Source organism: Populus alba, chromosome 1, assembly GCF_005239225.2.
Source record: "Populus alba chromosome 1, ASM523922v2, whole genome shotgun sequence".
In the NCBI taxonomy this organism is placed as follows: Eukaryota; Viridiplantae; Streptophyta; class Magnoliopsida; order Malpighiales; family Salicaceae; genus Populus; species Populus alba.
This window is the reverse complement of record NC_133284.1, coordinates 32671299-32694162: the sequence shown is the minus strand read 5'-3', so window position 1 is coordinate 32694162 and position 22864 is coordinate 32671299. Positions and strand designations below refer to the sequence as shown.

Genomic DNA, 22864 nt, shown 5'->3' with positions numbered 1-22864 from the left:
AGATAAAGATTCAAGATTCTAAGACTTCTTAATAAGTTGGAAGAAAAAATGAGTAATTTCTTATTAAAACAAACAATAAGTTCTTAGCTAACTAATATTATTAATCTTGGCCAGCATCTGCAATAATTTGAATTAATTAGTGGTTGTGATTTTGTAACTTGATGGATGATTTTCTATTTGTCTTTTCAATATCTCAACCCACCACGTTCTTCCATTAAAAAAAAAAACAAACAAGAAGAAGAAGAAGAAGAAAAAGAAGACATTTCACTTTCAACAAGTAAACATGGTAAAGTTCAAATTAATGCAATATCAATAACACACGCTAATTGGTCCAGTTTATTTTTTATATTTAAAAAAAAAAATTTAAAAAAATTTAAAAAAATTTAATTTTTATATTTTTTTTACTTTAAATTAATATATATTTTTATGTTTTTAAATATTTTAATGCACTGATTTTAAAAATAATTTTTAAAATATAAAAAAATTATTTTAATATAAAATAAAAAAAAAAGCTTTAAAAAACAACCGCAACCACACTTCCAAACAGATTGTTAAAGCTTGGACATGTAAAACACTTTAGCTATTTTTATTTTTCATCTTCTATTAATTCACTATGAAATGTAATAGTAATAAATCAATTTAATTCTTTTATATATATATATATATATATATATATATATATAATTGAGCTATTTTAAATTTAAATTAGAGCTAAAATACATATTTTTTTTTAAGGTGAAGGTTGGATTTACTAACAATTTCTCTTTTTCTTAACATTTACAAATTATTCGTCTTTTTTTTTTTTTTGGCATATTTTACTAAAGCGACCCAAAACAATTATATATAAAAAAAAAAAACCAAACTTACCCGTCATAATAAGACCAGTCACGGGGATCATGGTCCAGTAATTCGTCTTATTCTTTAAGTTTAACTTGTATTTTTTTTAATTATTTAATGGCATTGATTATAGTTGAAAGCATGTTTGGCCCTGTCTTTCTAGCTTGTATTGATCTGCTTTTAAGCAAATCACTGAAAAAAAAAAACTATTAGGATTTTAAATATTAATTGCCTTGTATTTTAGAATGAAATGTGATTTTTACATAAAAGTAGTTTAAACATATATTAGTCTCTACTTCAAAAAAGCATAAATGATTTATTTTTGAGATGGAAGGCTGTTTACTTTATATAAAAAATAAAAATAAAATCTTAAATATCTTGAAATTAATTAGCTTTAATCATTTTTTATACCTAGTAATTAAATAATATTTAATTACATAGTTAATAGCCTTAAATATTTTAAAATCAATTTACCTCAATTATTTTATTTAAAGTATATTAATATCCATTTTAATTAAGTTAATATTTAATAGTTATATTTGCTAAAAATAGTTAATTATATTATAGTATTTGTATTTTATCAAAATTAATTAATTAATCATTGTAGTATTAGAAATTAAATAGTCTTTTTTTATCATTGTTTACCAGGCTTAATTTAATAGCATTTTATTCCATAAGAAAATGTGTTCTTTTTCTCATCAAACTTTCCATCGTATCTACTTATTTGTTTGCCCTCATTATTCCTTAAAATAAAGAATTAAAATAAAATGAAAAATATTATAAAATGGAAGAAAATTGATTTTATAGATTGATATAAAAACATAAGGATTAAATAATAACTTTTAAAATTATGAGAACTAATTGATTATTTTTGCTAAACTATAGGGACTATGTTACAATGACTCTAAAAACTATGTAGTTTTTTTTTGTTATTATTATTGTATTTTTCATATTATGTTCTCGTGTTCTTCGAATAAATAATTCTTTTTTCAAGCATTTCATTTGTTTTTTAAACAAAATATTTGATTTCTTAAAAACGTTATTTAAGAAATGAAGAATTATGAAATATTTGATTTCATTTGTTTTTCTTAAAAACGTTTTTTTTATTATTGTATTTCTTTTATTATGTTCTTGTGTTCTTCAAATGAAGAATTTGTTTTTCAAGCATTTCAATTTTTTTTAAAAGATATTTGATTTCTTAAAAACGTTATTTAATTTAAGCGATGTCTTTAGTGATAACTTAGATTTAGATTATTTTTAATAGTAGCATATCACAATAATTATTTTTCCTTGGAAAATAATCATAAGCATGTTTGTCCTCATATTTTCTTTTATAGCTTTTACTGCTTTACTTTAAAGCAAAACACACACAAATAAAAAAAAAACTTTTGGTTATGAATTTCAAAGATAGTTGCTTAATTTTTAAGAGTAGAATGTGATTTTTATAAGAGTATTTTAGAGATATATTATATTTTAAGATGAAACACTTCTTATTTCATTTAAAAGACAAAAGTAAAATTAGATATTTTAAAGTTAATCAACTTCAATCATTTTTATTTTATACATGATAATAAGATAATATTTGATTATTTCGTTAATAACCTTAAATATTTTCAAATTAAATAACTTAAATTATTTTATTTTGAGTATATTAGCTTCCAGTTTATATGGATCTTAATTAAATTATTTTTATTTTTTACTTGTGTTTTTTATGGTATTTGTTTTACTTTTCAAATAAATAATTTATTTTTAATCATTGAGTTTTTTTTCAAATAGTTTATTACAGAAAAATAACTAATTAAATTTATATTTCTAATAATAATAATTTAAGTGCCTTCACCAGCAACACACCACAATAATTTATAATTAAATAGTTTGATGTATTCAATTTTATAACACAACATAGCATAATAAACATATGAATAGATACTATCAAGATGAGAGACGAGTTATGGAGTTTGAATCTCTTCTTTTCCAATCCATCGCTAAAATTTCTTTTTTTCTTCTTCTTTTTCTGGGTGGCTGCCGGCTGGAGTGGAAATGCACAAATTAAGCCAAACTGGGCTAGAGGTCAATGAAAGATGGACTTTAACCCGATCACAGTTCTGCAACCAGCCCAAAGTTGGCCTAGATTGAACCAGAAGATTCCAGGCCAGGGCTGGAAGCAGGCTCGCTTAACACATATTAAATTCTAATATTCTTTGTTTTTATATTTTAAAAATACTTTTTTAAAAAAATTTAATATATTTTTATATAAAAAATAATTATAATCACATTTTCAAACATGCTAATATGCCCGTGACACAGATCAAGGTAAGAACAAAGGTGTTATTCTTTTTTAGAGGTAAAAGGAAAGGCAGAGAAAAAGAAATTAAATGTAAAAACAACAACAATGATGGTGAACCTGTCCCCGACATGCCTCCTAAAAGAGCGATCGAAGTCTATTACCAGGCTTTATCATTGAGCTCCAGTTCAATCAGTCACTCTGCTCCAGTATTAGATTTTTAAAATTACAGTAGTAATTGTTTTTTTTAAAAAATTTATTAAAATAATATATTTTTTAAAAAATTATTTTAAATATTATTACAATTAAAATAATTCAACAACATAAAAAATAAAATTTTAAAATTTAATTTTTTTTAGTAACACAATTCCAAACAAAGACTGGGCAAAGAGTCTGAGATTTGAGGTTAATTTTAAATGGAAATTTATGATCACTGATGACTCTAACAGTTAAACAACAATATATCGATGCAGCAGCTTCCGGTCAACTTCTTCATAGATGACAAGCCCTCAACCCATCTTTTGGAAGCTCTTCCATTCTGGGGGCTTTCGTCTCATCGCCAACCCCTGAATCCATCTCATCTCAGCAAACTAACCCTAGAACTACTACCAGCAGACTATGAAACCAAAAAAATGAAAAATAACAGTTAAATCAAGAAGCCAGTGTTCGTTTATTTTCCCCAGAATGCACGCAGACATGATTTAGCAATATTCCAACTAACCCCAATGGCCATAAACAGGATTATATCACTGCAAATAATGGCAAATGATGCGAAAGAACTTGTTCAAACAACGTACCCATGCAAACTGGCCAGAAACGTCAAGTTCCCAAAAGGAAAATCAATGGGCATTTTCCAAAGGGGAACATGTTGAACTGATAGCTTCTAAATCTGACTTTGAAAAATCCTGGAGATAAAAGATTAGGATATGCCGTAGCCTTGATTATTTAATCTGTTTGGAGTTCTAAACCTTCTTAGCTTAGATATATATAAACGTAGGAGAAAAATTACAGCAGGTAGAATAATTAAAAACTGATTCTTTTTCTTTTTCTTTTATCAAAATGTAATATGAAAATGGGTTTTTCAAGATTCTTCTCACAAGAACTGTGTAGTTCGTAATTACTACTCTGTAATCCCTCACGAAATAAAATTGAAAGCACTATCAGAAAATAGCAAAACACCGACAAAATTTTATAAGTATTTAAAGCATAATTCTGTCAAAAGCACAATAATTGATGGAATAACTTATGGAAAAATATCATCAAAAAAATATATCTTTGGTAATTTTTATTTTATCAGGAATATAATCATTGATAGATTTACCGATAGAATTATCACACCAAACAAAAAAATATAACGAAAATAATTCTATCGGTAAATTGATTGGTGATTATAACATATTGCCAACGGAATTAATTCGTCAAAGAATTATAGTAATATGTTTGTTACTGACATAATATATTGATGGTAAATTTTCCAGTGATTATATGCATATTACCAATAGAATTAATCCATGGAAGAATTACATCTATTCTATGTTAATGATGGAATAAACTTATGGTAATTCCATCAGTATTATTTATAATTATTTTAATAAATCAAAACAAACATTACAATTAAAAAAGGAATTAAAATAAAATAAAAAAGAAAATTTAAACAAAATTAAAATAAAATAAAAGGCAAATTTTTATTATTATTTAAAAAAATATTATTAAATATAATTTATTTACCTAGATAATAGAAGCTGGAGGAGGTAAGTAAAAAAGGCAAATCTTCACCGGAATCAGGACGACGACAGGTTGGAGCAAAGGTACTAGTAAGAGTGACCAACAACTACTTGATGACATTCAATATATATCTCGGTTCGGCCATCTCAGCCTTAAGTTTGGTCATCTCGGCTTGAACATATTCTCGTATAATCTCCTAGATGACCAATGATTGTTGGCTCAATCTAGATTTGGGGTCCAAATGGTCGAGACACTATAACTCGCCCATATATCCTTGATTATAGTGTTCGAGATATTGTAAACCTAATTTCTATTGGATCCACTAGTAAATCCAACCTCCAGCTACAAATCTAGATCAAATTTCAGATAGGTTGAAGGATTGTCCATATACCTCTTATGCAATCAGGTATTATATGTTTCATGGAAAATAAGTCATCAAATATAAAGAAAATAACTAAAAAAAAATGTTCAAATTTTACTTACTATAAACTTCTTGATTCGGCTATTTACGAGTTATTGCATCATTTTATGTTTGTCCTCCTTCCACATGTGGTTTTCAAAAAAGAGTTTCATCGGTCTTGAATTGCGCCCAAGCACCGTAACCTATAAAGAAAGCTATTGCTAGTTAAATGTTTTCATATAGTCAAACAATAAAAAAATTATCATATAAAGCAAAATGTTACCACTTGTTTTGCGTGTGAAATGAATGAAATGGATCCGCCGGTGTACATGCTCATAAAACCATGAATCTCCTTGGTCCAATTCTTCAAACCTGATTGTGACTGCCTTATGAAACGCTCCGACATCACATACTGGAGATAAACATCCCAAATACCCTTTATGATGTGTGAATGTTTGAAATACCTCCACATAGTCACGTCTTCCCAACGTAGAAGATATTTATCTTTTGCATATGTATTTGCTTTTTTCAGGCTTCTTCAAACCTGATTGTGACTGCCTTATGAAACGCTCCGACATCACATACTGGAGATAAACATCCCAAATACCCTTTATGATGTGTGAATGTTTGAAATACCTCCACATAGTCACGTCTTCCCAACGTAGAAGATATTTATCTTTTGCATATGTATTTGCTTTTTTCAGGCTTCATACCACAAATCATGCAATCTGATTCATAAAAAAAAAAATCAAATAAGATAAATAAAATAAAATCTTAATATTTTTTTAAGAAAAATATCACAATTTAAATTGAATCTTACGTAATGGCATTGTGATTCTCTCACACTCTCATGGTCACGTCGTTGTCAACCTCCTCCCAATAAAAATTCTCCTTACATCTTAATTTCATAAAATAATTAGTTTATTAAAATTAAAAAACTAACTGAATCAAATATTAAAAAAAATAATTGTTTATGTAAATATTAAACTTGAACTTTCCTAACTAGGCATCAATCATAAGCTTCCATTCAAGAATTTTAAAAACCTGACTCCATTCAAACGAAAACACTCTGATCGATGATTTCATCGCCAATGATACCGTGCGAGTAACCTCAACATTTATAAACCTGAATTTCAATTCATTCATTAAAATTAATTATTCAAACTTTATTCATTGTTGTTTAATTATTATTATTTTTTTAATGTAGCAAAGGAAAACAAACTTACATATTGTAATCATGTTTCCACCTAGCAATATACTTCCCAGTGTAAACATCTCACTTGAAAGGAACACCAGCTTTGTGAGTTGTACTCACACTCAACGAGCCTACATCGAGAAAGGGTGTTTGAGATGTCTCATCATAGTTGGCACTTAATACCATTGCTGCTCATGTTCATTAGAAGCGTTGTCAGAAGAACCAACAGTGCTTTATCCATCTTTGTCTCTAATAATCTTCTCTTCCTCATCTAAACTAATTTGATAAAATAATAATAATAATAATAATATCATTATATCCTATTTAAAAAAAAAATTAGCAGAAGCTCTTCTATATGGAAATCTATCTAAAATTTTAGAACGTACAAATACACATCAGTAACTCATGCCACAAACAAGTTAATTTTATTTAGACAACCCATTAGCTACACCTTCAAGCTGATAGATTATGAAAATATTACATCACATACTCAATTACCACCTTTCTAAACTAACTTTTCATCCAATTTAAATGAACTCATGATTAGTCATAATTTCCATAATTTATTTCTTAAACATACTAATTTCCATACCAAAACAATTCACACAATCTATTTCAACATTTTTTTTATACATCTTGGATAAGTTTCTTAACTTAACTTCTATAATTCATACACAAAAAAAAAAATCATAATTTCAATTCGATCCATTACATAATTGCACATTTAAGGTTTTTCAATGTTTCATGTTTACATTTTCCCTACACATATTTATAACATGAAATCTACATAAGTAACCACAAACCTAATCCTAAAACACAATTTATATTCCACTCCTCTTTCTTCCCATACCATAACACAATACATAACCCCATCATTAACAATTGTACATACTTCTCTTTCTTTCAATACCACAACACATTACATAACCCTTTCATTAACAATTGTACATACCATTACAATATTTTTCCCTATTTTCATAATATTAAAACCATGTCCCCTACATATACCTATAGAATAAACTTACACACTCAGCCCAGACATTTATTCCACCTCATATTTCTTAAACATACATATCAAATTAACATACAATTTCACAAGATTGTTACCCAATTCTTTTATTCCCTTAATTTCCTTTTTGTCTGATCTTAGATAAACTAATTATCCAATGATTTTTTTTTCAATTTTTCTTCTTGGATTATCATTCCTACCATTATCATAATCAAATTTAAACATAACAACATCCTTAAAACACTCATATTACTCAATTTTACAATTTTTTCTCCATATTTTTCTCTTACTAACTTTTTGTAATTCCACATTTCAACACTCATACACAAACTCAAGCATTTAAAACATTAAAATGAACTCAATTTAATCAAATCTCCAATTCTTCTAAAACACCTAAAATGGTTGGCCACTTACAAGTCCAAATTTTATAGTTTTTAATCCGATTTATATTTAAATATGTTATCATTCATATCATTCTCATATCAAGCAACTAACAATTCATCAAAACAATCATTCCCCTAAAAAGTTACATAAACCCTAGAATTGAATTTTTAGGATTTTCTTCCTTCCTTCACCTAAAACTACTAAAACAAAGAAAAATATTATGGGAAAAGTCTTACCAACCAAATTTGCACCCAATTTATTGATTTATTTGCAATCTTTTCCTCTTGATCTTCTTTGTCCTTCTCAAATGGTGTCTCTTTCCCTCTAACAATCTATTCTCTCCTATTCTTTCCATCTTAAATCATATTTTATACAAGTTTTTCCTTTAAAAACCTCACTTCCTACCTTCCTAACTCATCTATATGCATTTATAGTTAAAAAGAAGAAGAAGAAAGAAAGAAGGTAAGAAAGAAAGAATGAGAAAAATGTGTTTTTCTCTCTCTCTCTTTTTGTTTCTAGTTGCATTGTGGGCTTCAAAAAATTTAATAATTTTTATAGTCCATTAGTAATTCCATTTGTAATTAACATTGAAATTTTTTTAGAACTCCCCAAAATTTTCCAACCCCCACCAATTTTTTTTTCCCGATGATATTTTGTTTCGTCTATGATTCTAATGTTTAGTGGCAAAGTTTTGTAATGTTTTTTTCTCTAGAATTATTTAAAGGACTAAGTCCATTGGTAATCTTATTGGTATTTCACATGTCATTGGTATTATCATCAGTATAAAATAATGGCAAAGTCCTGTAATTTTTTTAACTCTCTGGAACTCTCCAATAGACTAAGTCAATTGGTAATTATGTTGGTGTATCACATGCCATTGGTATTTCTGTCAGTGTAAAATAGTTTTTTTCCCTAATATTTTTGTACGTATTCCATATCTATTAAACCTGCAAATAAAGTCAAATCATAATATAATAACACCAATTTTATTTAATAACAAACACTACAATCACAACAATAAATGTTCCAATTGTGTTAACAATAGTTCATTATAAAGCAACAACACATATGAAAAAATTACATTAATGTCAATTTCATTACACGTTGATGTAAACTTATTGGCATTGCTTGAAAAATATGAAGACAACATCAATGTTGTGAAGTCTAGCCTTTGTATTAATTTTAATCAAATCATGATGGAGATCTACTTTAATTCCTTTATTAGTGATATCATACTGATAGCATTTGAATTAAAAAAAAGTATTCTACTCACCATGATATTGTAATTTGATCATCTCTTTTAACTTTCTATAATAATTAACTTCAATCTCATTAAAAATTAATCCCTTAACATAAACTCTACTATTTTAAGTTTTTATACCATAATCATACTTTTCAGTATGAAAGATACATTCATTTATGAAATATCTATTATAATACTTGATATTTTTTTCAAGACCCAAACACATAGTAAATTTAAACTACCACCAGCATTGCTTCTCATTTGATAAACATGGTACAAGATTACAACCATAGCATTTAAAGAGAAGGGTGTAATAAAATTTAAGTATTATGAGAATTAAAAATTGTTAAGTACTGCTTACATGTATTTAAACCACGTGGTAAATTATTTATCATGTAATTGAAAAACTTGAGATTCAGTCAAAATGTTAATTTTTGGATAATAAAAAATTCATTATGTTACCTATGATGAGTTATTCAATTTATTAGTTTATATAAAAGTATAAGATAAATTTATTTTAAAATAACAACATATTAATATTGTTCTTACAAAATAAAATATCTCAATTCTTTACTCCTGAAGAGTAGAGGCTACACACACACACAAAAACTCTTACATTCACACATGGATGTGTCCAGTAGCCTCCATGCACTTGCATCATATATATGGTTTTCCAGGTGTTGCCTACCGAGCTCTCTAATTAATTACAATTGAAACACAACGACCATAATTGTATGCATGTTATTAACATGTTTTCTCTGTCATTGATTGAAGGTACTACGTACGCGGTTCTTATTTGGACTTTGAGTAATTGCACAGGCCAGTGATGTGTCATGAGCTAGACAGAAATGATCAAGGTTAATTTACAGGTTCAATTTTGAAATCATATATGTTGAGAGAAAACAAGCTAGGGGACAGCATACCCCAGAATAAGCAACGTCTTAATGAAGAAAAGAGAATCTATGTAAACCCTACTGTGCTCCTATCTCACATGCAGGCCGGCGCCTAATGTTGACCCCTTATTTCAATATCCCACATGAAGTTTTTTTTTTTGTCTCGCCTACTCCTAGAAGGCAAGAGCTAAATATTTATTCATCTCTCTCTTTCACATGGACACACACACGCAAACTGTTTATACGCAATCATGCATTTGTTTCCATGAGAAATACATTGCTAGCACCAGAAAGCTAGGCCAATATTCAACACGAAATTAATTAGCTAGAGAGAACCTTGAAACGATAGGGTACTTCATTAACAAGAAGCATGATTGAGTGCCTAGGTCCAAAGAGACTCTCTCTTAAGAGGGTCTTGGATTACATTGCTTGAAGAGGCAAAGTTAAAATACTGAGGAATGCTGTTGAAGTTATTACAGCTGGCTAAAAGAAGCGACTTGTCATCTTGATCAAGCTGGGCTGGTAAGTTAGGCTCTTGTTGCATCTGGATGCATAGTATCTCTGTTTGAGCTACTGCAAGTTGCATTTGTAACTGTGATACTTGATTTTGTAAGTAAGATATTGCACCAACACATCCATAGACCGGGTCTCGCACTCTTGCATTCGCTTCATAAACTAGACTGCCCACAGCATCTGCTCTTTGATGAAGTGGAATCTCCTGCAAGATCATAATATTCTCATCACTTAAAGCATCGTCATCACTGTTAAAAATTGCAAATAACAACATTCTTTTCCGTAGTAACATACACAAGACAGAATCGATAGATCATTTAAGTTAATAAGGGATCGAGGGAGGAAAAAAGTACCTGCAACATTTTGCTGACATTACTTGCACCAAAAATCTTGTGAACAATGGCAAACTTATGGGGATCATCAGAAGGGAAGTAAGGGGCAAAGATGCAGTCTTTGGCGCACCGGCGCCTTAGTAGTTTGCAGGATGCACATGGTGAAGAACCCGCCATATTAATTTCTGTCTTAAAATAACTCAAAGAAAATTCCCTCTTGACGCAGATAGGTACAAAGAAAGACTAAAGGAAATACAAACGGAAGCTCAATGTGGAACAAGATGAGCTTCAAAAAATGTGTATTTATAATAAGTTGAGGAAGTGGCACCCCTGGTGTAGATTGGATGGACGCTATAATTAAAAAAACAATAAGAATTATATATTAAATGCATGGAGAGGGCTAGCTAGGATTCCTGAGTTTGGAGGAACCCGTAATCTGTCATGCACATAGTGTTTTACAGTTTTGGGCTTTAACAATTAGTCAATAGTGCTGAATAGAGCATGGAGGTCAATATTCTGTAGTGTAGAGATTGGTATCAAGATCAAATGGAGGAGGTTGACCACCGTCAGGCGCGTGATGGGTTGGCAACGCATTGGTGTAGCAGTAATCCTATCCACGTTCTTGTTTGACTATTCGTATATTTTTTTATGTTCTAATTGTATTACGTATGTACACTGATCATGTGAGTATTTAAAACAAATTAATATATAGTATGATCGATGATTATGTTACTTTACTGTTAGGTTTCAAATGTCTAAACCTCTGTCATATAGAAATGAAAGTCTAAACCTCAGAAAGTGTGAGTCATTAATTAATGTTGAGCTGGTTTAGGGTTTACCAAGCTAACCAGGATCAAGACACCAAGAAAAATGGGATCGACGTGAATGTTTGTTTGCGAAATTAAATTCACATGGAAATTTCACTCTAAATTCTCTCCTCCTCTCCCGGTCCGCCGTCTACTGCTGTTGCCAATCAAAAGGCGTCCCTTTTCCTTTCCTTGAATAAATTAAAGAAGGCGAAGAAAATAGCATAAGAATACATCGCTTACCAACTCCAATGTCTAGTGTTTGTGATCAATCGAAAAAACATATAGCGTACCAACTCTGGATTTTTCTCCTTCCAATAACACCAAAAAATTTCAACAAAAGTGATTATTGTGTTCAGAGATTAATGACAACCCTACAATGATGGAGGTAGAGGCACTTGACATCATAAATAGGACCTTCTAATAAATTTCTGTACAACTTTTTTCTTGAAAATGAAATGTAGTTTGGCTCAGAGGAGGTGTAATTAATTTTTTTAAAAGGTACAACTTTTTAAAAGTATAAATCATGTCTCATAAAAGTAAAAAATACATGTTTTTTTTATGTGGATCCTATATAAAAAAAAGCTACCTACACCTCCAAATCCCTGCAATAGTCGGTCATTTAAACACGAAATATATAGGTCAGTAGCTAATCATAATGACCAATGCAATTTAAATTAACGTATGTTTTGCTCTTTTTTTTTTGGTTTTTTTTTTTATATAGAAATACATTGAAATAATATTTTTTTTACTTTTTAATTTTTTTTTATATTAGCATATAAAAACAATTTTAAAATACAAAAAAAACAATCAATTTTAAAAATATAAAAAAATTCTAAATTATTTTAAAATTATTTTTTTTAACATAAAAATAAACAGGCTAATAGCTATCATTTCTAGCCCTGTTTTCATTCAATCATAGTTAAGAGTGTGTTTCGTATTGCGATAGCTATTGTGGTTGTGGTTTGAAAAAAATTAAAAAAAGTTATTTTATAAAAAATATTTTTATTTGAGATTGGTTTGAAAAAATAGGTGTTTGGTTAAAACTGTGATTCAAATTGATATTGAAGAAAAAGTAATTTAATATTTTTGTTTAAGAATGCTTTTGAAATTGAGGTTATAAAATAATTAAAAAAAACATATATTAATATTGATGGCTTTTAATTTAAATATCATGGATTTAATTATTGCTATTACATCATGACATAAATCATACTTTATATATATATAAAAATTATTGTTCCATTAAACTATCTATAATTTTATTACGTACAAAATTTATCCAAACTATAAAATTAGGTAAAATATTATCAAGAATAAAATTGAGATTACAGTACGAGTAAATTTAAAACACCTTAAACTAATTTTAAAAAAAAAAACAAAAAAAATTATTGTTCATATTCATGTGAACAATATGAGTGAAATTAATTAACTGCACTGATTTTTTATAAAAAAAAAAAACTATTCACGTGAACAGTGGAGGCATGCTCCTAGCTACTTCCTTTTTTCTTGTATTTCAAACGCAACAGATCATGGAACCCATGAATAATAACAAGCATTTTTTAAATAACCAAACAGGTTGCATCTATATTTTCAACAAAACGTAAATATAACTTCTTAAACAAACACTGTCTAAATTTAACTAAGCTCAGAAATGCGGTTAACATTTAGCCCCGAGAGGGGTTGACGTGCATAATCAACCGTAAGAGGTTCACATTTGTCATTAATATTTTGCTGTTTTAATTAATTCTTTACTAACTCTTTATTATTTGACATGGTTTGAATGCCTTACAAACATTGCATTCCACATGAATGTCATTGAACAATGTCTGGTTACGGTCCACGGTAAAAAACATATAACTCATTTTGACTATAGTTGCATTATTCTAGACCATCAAATCATCCAAAGACTGTCTCTTATGATAAACAGACATCAATTGAGCTCCTAATTTACTCCATAAAATAACACGACGATGACAGAGATAACCCACCAAGTAATTAATGCGAACCACTAAATGAGATCCGACATAGAGCTAAGGTCGAGCTTCTAAGGCATTAAAAAACACACAATTCCAGAGACACTGAAACGGAAAACATAAGAGTTGTGGAACCCTAAGACCTATTCTTTTTATCTTCCAGAGACACAATGCTCACCACATGATTCCAATTCCAGTCTAAGCTTCTCTTCCGAGAAAAACAAACTCTCGTTCCCTAGCTAGTTCCTAGTTGTCGTCAAATTTATATGTTTCTATATGTTTCTGTATTTTAAAAATATTTATAAAAAATTTTATATTTTTTTATTAATTTTAAATTAATATATTTTTAGTGTTTTTAAATTATTTTAATGTACTAATATTAAAAATAATTTTAAAACAATAAAAAAAACTATTAATATATATTTAATAAAAAAATATTATTTAAAAAATAACTATAACTAAACTCTCCAGCAACTTATTCATGGCAAACCTATTAACTTTTTTTCCCCTTTATATCGATACATTTCCATGGGGCCACCTGTTGACAATTCTTTTTAACTAAGTATATCGATACATGTTATTTAACTAAGTATATATGTTATTTTAGACTCGCATCTAAACCATGGGGCCACCTGTTGACAATTCTTTTTATTGAACTGCATCGAAAAACGCGTTTCACTTCCAAGTTTCAAACCCCTAGGCTCTAGGAAGAAGAAAAAGGAGGCATACTTTAGAAAGTGAGAACCTTGTATTCTGTTTTACTGAGGTATTTTTAAACACATGAATAAAATAGAGGAAAAACAGACATCTTTCCCCCCTTGGAGAGAAATAAAACATGCGAGCTCCAATGCAAGCATTTAATGTGCCTGGTGCTAGGGAAGATTCGATTCTTGAAATTCGCATATGGTTTATATTCAAATCTAAAGAGGTGAGGATTAGAGGCATTGTTTGACTTAAGCAACATGGACTTGAAATTCAGTGGCTTGAACAGGGTCCTTGTTGGGTTTCCAAGGCCTAGGCGACCAATTCTATTCAAGCGGCAAGGTCTGCATTATAAATTCGGTGTAAAATTAAGAAAAATATAGGCCTGAACAAGAGGTAAGCACGTGAACATGCACACGAACATGGGCCATGTTAATTTGTTACTGCAGAGCTACGTTTTGCCCTCAAAATGAAGTCATTTATGGTTTAATACTTCAAAAATGGAGAGCACGTCATGCAGACCACTATCCTACCAGCCTGTCCTTTACTCAGATCCAGCACAGTAGTATCAGCCTCTATAGAACATGAATAAATAAATAAATACTCCTAACCCATCATATTATTTCATGTGAAAAGACCCAGAATGATCAGATAATCAGAGCATACCTTGATGTTCTTTTGATTGAATGGAATAGCGAAGCGTTCTCTGTCTTCAGTATCGTTACAATTGAGGGGGGACTGATTGTAATTAGCAAGGGGAGACTTCATACGACTTTCCAGCCATGTGAATGAACTCGGTGAGGGCGAATAAAATTGGCAACAAAGTTAAAATTCAATATTCTGCTGCATACTTTGGTGTTTGCGCAATTCACGCGCATGCCGCTTCTTGATTCCATTCCTAAACAGGGTGCTAGCAGCACTCTTTGTTTCTGTACGAAATGAAGAACATGTTCTGCTCTTCTCGACGACTTTCCTTTTCAAATACTCTGCCGCCTGTGCCTGGACTGGAATGAGCAAACAGAATATGCAACCAAAATGAAAAGGAATGTTTGAAAGAGTTCAGCATGAATCTTATTTACGAATCCTTAGTCACTTGGAGAAACGAGAACCACATATAAACATTCAACAAAATAGTTGCACTAAATCCAAAGTAGCTAGTTCTGAGGTCCAACATTAATTAGCCTATATGCCAAAGATGATGAGGTTATCATATACAATTAGCTTCTATTTACAGAATGGAAGATGTACAGTTCTTCAATATTTCCTCACGACTATTTATGGGTTAAAGCAAACATAAGGTAAATAAAGTGATGGCTAACCCTCTTACAATCCAAACAAGGTCAGATTCGGATCTGGCATAAAATTTTATATCATTAAGTTTTACGTTATTGAACATAACTCCAAATCAAACCATTGGATAAAGCTAAAACTATATCAGAAGATTCCATAGGTATTTTTCTATGTTGAGATAAAATTTCAAGTGAATTGGAGTTTGGAAAGGCCTTGTGATATAAATCAGAACAGACTATATAGATTTTGTTATTTACTTCTTTTTTACTTAGAGACTTCCTATTTGACAAAGATCCTTTTTCTACAAAGATATGGCAGCTTATTTTGAAAATTTTCTAGGTCTACAAGAATCTTTAATAGACCACAACTTAATTTCCAAGTGTGACAAGGATTCATTAATATTTCAAAATCTTTTTCTTACAATGATTTCTTATTCATCTTAGCTTCACAAAAAAAAAAGGGCTAGTGATATTTAATAACAGATTGGTTTCTATGATCATTAGGCAACATTGTAGGTTATAAATAAACCTTATATCAAACTTGTATTGTTTTCTTTCCTTTTCTTCTCATAGCAACATAAAGAGTTAACTTGTGGGTTTTATTTTTATTATTTTAGCTGTAGCTCAAGACTTGTTTGAGCTTCATTAATATTTTATTTTTAGCTAGGATCCAAAGCTTGTTTGGATCAGGGCTTAGGCTTACTAGAATAGGTATTGGGTCAGTTTTGTAAGTAGATTAATTTAGCCTACAAAGATAAATCCACTAAAGTTAATTTCTCAGAAGTACTTCAATTCTTGGAAGCCTAAGGCAACCTTTTGATCAATAATAATTCTGAAGTTTTCTCAACTTAACATGTAAGAGTGATTCTTGCATCCTTTGATTCTTAAAAAAACTAAAACTGATTTATTAAAGATTAATTGGCTTCATGGTATCATTCGATTCAGTTTCAATAATGTTAGTACTTTGGGATATGTTTACATTGTGTCACAATTCCAAGAAATGCTGCATGCCACGCTCTACTTATTATCTATCTTAAAGCAATCTCGTAGCTTATGTTAAGTACCCTTCATTCACTGAATGATGAAACTCCACGAAAAACCCTTAAACAAGGACATAACGATATATAAAGAGTTGTTCTGGATACTCCTATAAAAAGCTATGTTAAAGCCAACAAAGACATCTTGAAAGAACTCCTTCAGATGGTTGCAGCCTATCGTCCTAAGTCATGCTTAAACTCTGTGGCGCAGCACAAATTGTCATAAAGTTTCACCAATATATGCATAAAAAACTGGCAAGTGTGGCTTACCGGGAGAAAGATAAAGACAAAAGGCAGATCAACTTGCAATCTCATCATTGGCGTCAAAATAAATTTTATCAATCTATTACATCCACGACCTCTACAAGCTTGATTTTCATTTCACTGCAGCTCATGAATTTCGAACATCTATTTTGACGAACGAAAAGGGCCGATGTGCTTTCTTCCATGTAACAACGATTAAAGTGTCCATCAGAACACTTCATGCTTTGCTTTCTTTTTCTTTTTCTTTTTCTTTTTCTTTTTCTTGTTAATAATGGGTATTTAGACTAATTTATGCACATTTCAACTAATTACTCGAGGACTTAAAATTCACGATTATGTAAGTTTCAAGTTACCCTATATTTGTAGCACGTTACTTGTTACTTCTGAAAAACAAACCCTGAATAGTTAAGCGATATTATTATAGTTTTCATGCTTTGCTTTCTTGTTTACATCATTTCGTGCACAAATTCATATCCCCACTCTGTTGTTTTTAGCAATAAAGTATAGCCATTTGAGATTATATCCATCGTGAAAGCTAAAATATAAGTCGTACAACACAGCACACGATAAATCACCGAAGTTTGCATTAGCTGATCAGATACTGTACATGCATATTAAAGGATTACAAACATACCAGAGCCTGAAGCAGCAGACCTCATGGCACGGTCCTTAAGCCTCTTTATATCTTCAATAACGCGCGCATTTTCGAAGAAGTCGCCTGTTTTGGCATCTGCGACATCCTTCTTTTGAAAGCATGCTAGGGCTTTTTCACTTGCCTGCATGAGCAAAAAACAATGAAAGTGAAGGCTTGGACTAGAGATGATGATGGTGATGAAGAAAAAAAAAACTTAACCTGTGTAGCAATAGAATAGAAGCCCTGATCGAGCGAATGGTGAGCAAAATTTAGCCATTCCAAATGCGAAACATGTAGTGATTGGTCACTGCTAGACTTGACATCACGAAAAAGCAATGCCTCGTATTTCAGCGCCAAACAACTCTGCACGTATAGAAGACACAATAAGAAGGCACAGATTGCTAGTTTAAATTTAATTGATTGAAGTAGAAGATTTTGGGGCTGCCTCGGTGTCGCCTATGAGAGCGAAAGCGCGAACGAAGAATTGGAGAATGAAAAGCTTCTGATAAACTGTTTTATATTTGATTTCGTGGAAAATAGAGAGAGATTCGAATCTCAAGAACTGTTTCAAGTCCGATCGAGTCTCGATCTGCGACTTCACGTCTTTGAAGACCAGAAGTGATTCGAGAATTCGCAGCGATTCGTCGTTGAATCTGCAAGAGAAAGAAAGAGAAAAGAGATTGAGTGAGTGAGTGATTATTCTCATTAGAATATATGTGAGGGCTGAACATTGGAACCTTCTGGCTGTTATTTGAGAGCGGAAGAGGAAGATCTGGTGAGGAGCTCCTGTGTCTCCTGCCATTTTGGGAGGGAAATCGCCGTGGGCGGGAGGGAGGTTATGAGGGTGAGTCTGGGCTTGGGTTTTCCTTTGGTTTAAAAGATTTCTATAGGTTGGATGTTAGACCCGGTCCAATAGTGACCACATCCACATATGTGAATTCCTACTAGGACTGTACGAGCTAGGCCTTGTTTTAATTTTTTGTTTTGTTTTACTTTTTCTTATGTTTTGATAAACTTTTTAACCCTTGCCGTTAAAATGGTCACACGGGTTTCTGCGAGGCTCCCCTGCCCGCGACTTGGCTGGAAACTTTGCTACCGGGGCCAACCAACCTCCCCTTGATGCTCAGCCCTTGAAATCTTTCCAGTCGCACCTCCATCTGACAAATAATTAAAAAAAAAAAAAACGCCTATCGGGCGGAACCAAAAGAAAAGGAACAATGGCAGGACGCAACCATCTCCAGCTCCGAGAAATCCCTTTATCTCGAGCCTCCCTCCTTCCACACCCAACCACCGACCCGCACCGCCTCCATGCCCGCCCTCACCACCTCGTCCTCGAAGACCGTATATCAATCCAACACCGTGAGATCCAATCCCTTCTTTTAGAAAATGAACAACTCGCAGCCACACACTTTGCATTAAAACAAGAACTCTCTTTATCACAACAAGACCTTCATCACTTATCAACACTTGCTGCTGATGTCAAAGCTGAGAGAGACAATCAAGTTCGTGAAGTCTATGAAAGATCGTTGAAATCGGACGCTGAGTTACGGTCTATTGATGCTATGAGTGCTGAGCTTGTTCAGGTGAGGACGAATGTACAGAAACTTACTGCGCAACGCCAGGATATGACTGCACAATTGAAGGGGATGAATAATGAAATTGTTAAAGCTAAAACGGAAACGCAGCAGGTGGGTGTTCTTAAAGCGGAGATTGAGACTGTACAGCAAGAGATTCAAAGAGGAAGGTAAGACAAACAAAAAAAAGGAGCTTTATAATTAAGGGACAATTCGAGGTTAGAATTTAAAAAGTGAAGAAAAATGCGATGTTGATTTTTTTTCTTGGGTGTGATTAGGGCTGCTATTGCATATGAGAAGAAGACACGGGCGATTAATCTTGAGCAAGAAAAGGTATTGGAGAAAAATATGAATCTTGTGAATCGAGAAATTGAGAAACTTCGCAGTGAGTTTGCTAATGCAGAGAAAAGAGCAAGGGCAGCAGCTGCAGCAGCAAACCCAAGTAACTTACTATTGTGCCTGCCAAATGCAACATATTCTTGAAGTTTTGTGAATTTTAGATATTGACCTTTTGACCCGTGTATTTAGGTCCTGGATATGGTGGAAACTATGGCAGTGCTGAACTGGGATGTGGAGGAAGTTCATATCCTGATCCTTATGGCTTGCAGCAGGTGTGTGCTCCCTATCCTTGTGTCTTTTTAATATGTTGAACTTCAGTGTGCCGTTTCTGACAGATGTTGATCCAATAACAATATGTTGGCTGTATCAATAGGTGCCTTAGCACATATGTTTGCAGAATCGTGATTGTTTTAAAACACAGAAAAAATCGTGAATTAATAGCAGAAAGTTGCGTTGGTTAACAAGTTACAAAATTCTCCATAAAGAATGTGAATTTTTTATCGATTAGTTCTAAGTAACCAAAACATCATAGCTCAAGTGGGTAGGGGGTGGGGGACAGAGAGAACCCATGTTCAAACCCTGGTGCTCTTCAGAAATATGACTCATCACTTATAGTTGAAAACCAGTTTTATACAGTGTCACGATGTATTCATGGAAAGGCATCGGTGCTCAGTACCATCGCTGAACCCAAGCAAATGCTGATTGATCCATGTAGAGACTATATATAAAACTTGCTGTTTTTGTAATGCAATTGATATTAGAATGTTACTTCTGAGCTCCGTTTTGAAGACATTTTGAATTTGATATTAATCAAAAATTAATACTGTATGGATTGCCCTTGAACTCATTACAGGGTGAACCTCGAAATTTGAGAGGAACAACCCATCTTCTCTATGCATAAAAAACCATACAAGTCAATTTTATACTGAGCACTCGCCATTGGAAACAGAGCTCTCACTGAACTGCCTGCTTGTATATGAAATGACACATGCTTGGACCTCATACAATTTGTGATCTTTGACCTCTAAGAAAAGATGGGCACACGAATAACTTCTAAATATGCTTTATGTTTCAGGTTCAGGTTGGTAGTGATTCTGGTCCTACCTTTGCATCTGGAGTAATGTCTAATGGTCCCTATGACACTGCACATGGATGAGGTTCTCTCACCATGATCGATCATCCAAAATGTTGAAATCATAATGTAGTTTCACTGTGTGAAGCGTTATAAATTCTGTAGGAAATTTTCTGCTGTCAAGGATACAGGTGTTTTGCCTTCATTTATGAATCTGGTATTCTGTTCACTTCGTGGTAGTTTTTCTCCGAGGAATGCCTCATCATGCAATGAACGATGAGTGAACAGGATCGCTTTACCAGGCCAGAGGAAACTGTGAACGATTTCTCTTTCAATTGCCCCCCCAACAGCATCTTACATGTGCCTGTTGTGAATTTCTGCGTAAACAGGTGAAGAAAAGTAGCTTGTATGATACAAGTACGTAGCTCTTTTATACATCGACGAAGAAAACAAAAGGAACAAAGAAGGTTAGCTTATTCATCTCCTTTGGTTATCTTTGATCCTGCTTCAAAGTCGGGGCTGGTGATGGGCTGTGAACAGTGAAGTGATTCTTAATTTTGAGTTAACAGTGTGCACTTATTTTCACTTGTTATTGGAACAACAATTTATGAAGGCACTGGCCAGGGACTCAATCGGGATATGCGTCCCCGTTCCCGCGGTCTATGCCCCGAATGTGAAGAGAGAGTATGGGTTTTTATAGTGTTTTAAAAGATTGTGTTTTTTTAAAATATATTTTGTTTGAAAATATATTAAAATAATATTTTTATTTTTATTTTTTTAAAATTATTTATAATATCAGAGCATCAAAATAATTTAAAATAAAAAAAAAATAAAAATTTTCAGAAATATAATTTAATTGCACTCCTAAATTTACCCTAACTAAAATACACTTAAAAGGAAATAAAAAGAAAATTTTAAAGCTTAGTGGTTTGCTCCGGTGAATGGCATAAATTTGGCTCTTGATGTGATGTGTTATATTGTCAAGTAAGAAAAATAAATTGGACTAAATAAATTTATTTTTCTAGTATTTATATAAATTTAAATTTATTTTATGGTATATAATAAAACATGGATTAGTAGTTCACGCGAAATAAATTAGATTGGTATATCTTTGGATGAAATATCCAATAATATAATAGTGATCTAAGGTCTTAACAAAAAAAAAAAAAAAAAAACATGTTATTGGAAAGATTTGTATCAAGATTTAGACTAGAGACATGAACTTTTAAGATATATATATATATATATATATATATATATTATATATATATATATATATATATATATATATATATAACACTCCTAACACACAAGAGTATAAATTGTGAATATAAAAAAAAATAAATCATTTTGAAGTACATCATAAATTGATCCTTTATTTATAGAGATATGTAGACAACTTAAGATTCATTCTAAGTTCAATTACAAAAAAAAAAAAAAAAAATCAAAATCAAACCAAGAACTATTTGTGTTCTATTGTACTAATATTGGTCTGCAACAGTATAAATTATAAATGACTAAATAAAAAAAAAAATTATCATATTTTATTTCACATCTTTGATATTAAAATGTTTTCAAGTCTAATTCAAGATACAAAAAAAATAAATGAAAAGAAACATTCATTTAGGTGCTTATAAACATTTTTTTTTCTATAAAAATTTCTTAAAAAAATAGAGAAAACTAAATACTTTATCAAGCAAAATGTAAAGTGAATAAAAGAACAAAATTAATACTAAATCAAAGGTAACTACACAATCTTTGTCAAACTTGTTATTGTCATTCCAAGCAAAGTTTTCTCTAAGTGCTTCCTGGTTTGGTTTATATTTTCTATATTATTGGCGGATGCTTCTAACTTTAAAAGTTCTTCCTCTTTAAACTTAATTTCATCATCTATCTTCCATCACTAATCATAAATCAAGTTAATCAGGATGCCAACACTATTTTATGTTGTTGCAATCTTAAAATTTGCTTCTTTATGAATCTCATTTGATTGGTGGTCTCATGTAATTTAAGTTGTAATGGGTCACTTTTACCTTTAAATAAAGATATATGATCTTTAAAAGTAATGATTTTATCTTCTTCTTCTTTTTTTGCATCATTTATACATTAGCTAATTTCATGATGATATGACAAATAAGAGTCCACATCTTTTAAAAAATCTTCATTATGTCCATCAAAGGTGCAGGATCAACATAAAAGCATTTCAAGTTTTCAATAAATTTGGATGACTTAGAGGTCCAACAACCTCTAACAGATGAGAACCTACTCAATAAAACATGTTTGAATTCTTTCTCTGAAAACTTTGATAGTCCAGCTAACATGATAGATCTTATAATATCATTAGGGGGGAAAAAAG

At 31.1% G+C, this 22864-nt stretch overlaps 2 protein-coding genes and 1 non-coding gene across 5 annotated transcripts; 1 reads left to right on the top strand and 2 right to left on the bottom strand.

The window, feature by feature from the left end:
* Nucleotides 1–10307: 10307 nt before the first annotated feature.
* Nucleotides 10308–11622, bottom strand: LOC118055579 (uncharacterized). Its single transcript, XR_012169408.1, has 2 exons — nucleotides 10837–11622; nucleotides 10308–10688 (listed from the first exon to the last, which is right to left on the bottom strand). It is a non-coding gene; the product is annotated as an uncharacterized protein (transcript).
* A 2570-nt stretch (nucleotides 11623–14192) lies between these two features.
* On the bottom strand, nucleotides 14193–18426 carry LOC118055577 (protein DOUBLE-STRAND BREAK FORMATION). 3 transcript variants are annotated; one of them, XR_012170281.1, is made up of 6 exons: nucleotides 18261–18409; nucleotides 17969–18176; nucleotides 17743–17886; nucleotides 17524–17665; nucleotides 14966–15303; nucleotides 14193–14874 (listed from the first exon to the last, which is right to left on the bottom strand). XR_012170281.1 is itself a non-coding variant. In XM_073410354.1 (5 exons), exons 1-5 carry the CDS (start codon nucleotides 18323–18325, stop codon nucleotides 15210–15212), a joined length of 648 nt encoding a protein of 215 aa, XP_073266455.1. In that variant the 5' UTR covers nucleotides 18326–18426; the 3' UTR covers nucleotides 14947–15209. The 3 variants fall into 3 exon arrangements, 2 of the variants coding, with proteins under 2 accessions (XP_073266455.1, XP_034923432.1); XM_073410354.1 differs by lacking the exon at nucleotides 14193–14874 and having other exon boundaries at nucleotides 14947–15298; nucleotides 18261–18426; XM_035067541.2 differs by lacking the exon at nucleotides 14193–14874 and having other exon boundaries at nucleotides 14947–15303.
* A 121-nt stretch (nucleotides 18427–18547) lies between these two features.
* On the top strand, nucleotides 18548–21093 carry LOC118055576 (protein FLC EXPRESSOR). Its single transcript, XM_035067540.2, has 4 exons — nucleotides 18548–19267; nucleotides 19376–19539; nucleotides 19626–19708; nucleotides 20512–21093. The coding sequence occupies exons 1-4, from the start codon at nucleotides 18741–18743 to the stop codon at nucleotides 20590–20592; spliced, it is 855 nt and encodes a 284-aa protein (XP_034923431.1). The 5' UTR covers nucleotides 18548–18740; the 3' UTR covers nucleotides 20593–21093.
* Nucleotides 21094–22864: the final 1771 nt, after the last annotated feature.

Bases quoted from the DNA above. Each gene is read 5' to 3' on its own strand.
- LOC118055576 (XM_035067540.2), top strand. From the start codon at position 18,741: ATGGCAGGACGCAACCATCTCCAGCTCCGAGAAATCCCTTTATCTCGA. The intron at 19,268-19,375 runs GTAAGACAAACA...GGGTGTGATTAG, and splicing joins CAAGAGATTCAAAGAGGAAG to GGCTGCTATTGCATATGAGA. The intron at 19,540-19,625 runs GTAACTTACTAT...CCGTGTATTTAG, and splicing joins AGCTGCAGCAGCAAACCCAA to GTCCTGGATATGGTGGAAAC.
- LOC118055577 (XM_035067541.2), bottom strand. From the start codon at position 18,325: ATGGCAGGAGACACAGGAGCTCCTCACCAGATCTTCCTCTTCCGCTCT. The intron at 17,666-17,742 runs GTTAAGTTTTTT...TTGCTCATGCAG, and splicing joins TCTATTCTATTGCTACACAG to GCAAGTGAAAAAGCCCTAGC. The intron at 15,304-17,523 runs GTATGTTTGTAA...TGCTCATTCCAG, and splicing joins GTCTGCTGCTTCAGGCTCTG to TCCAGGCACAGGCGGCAGAG.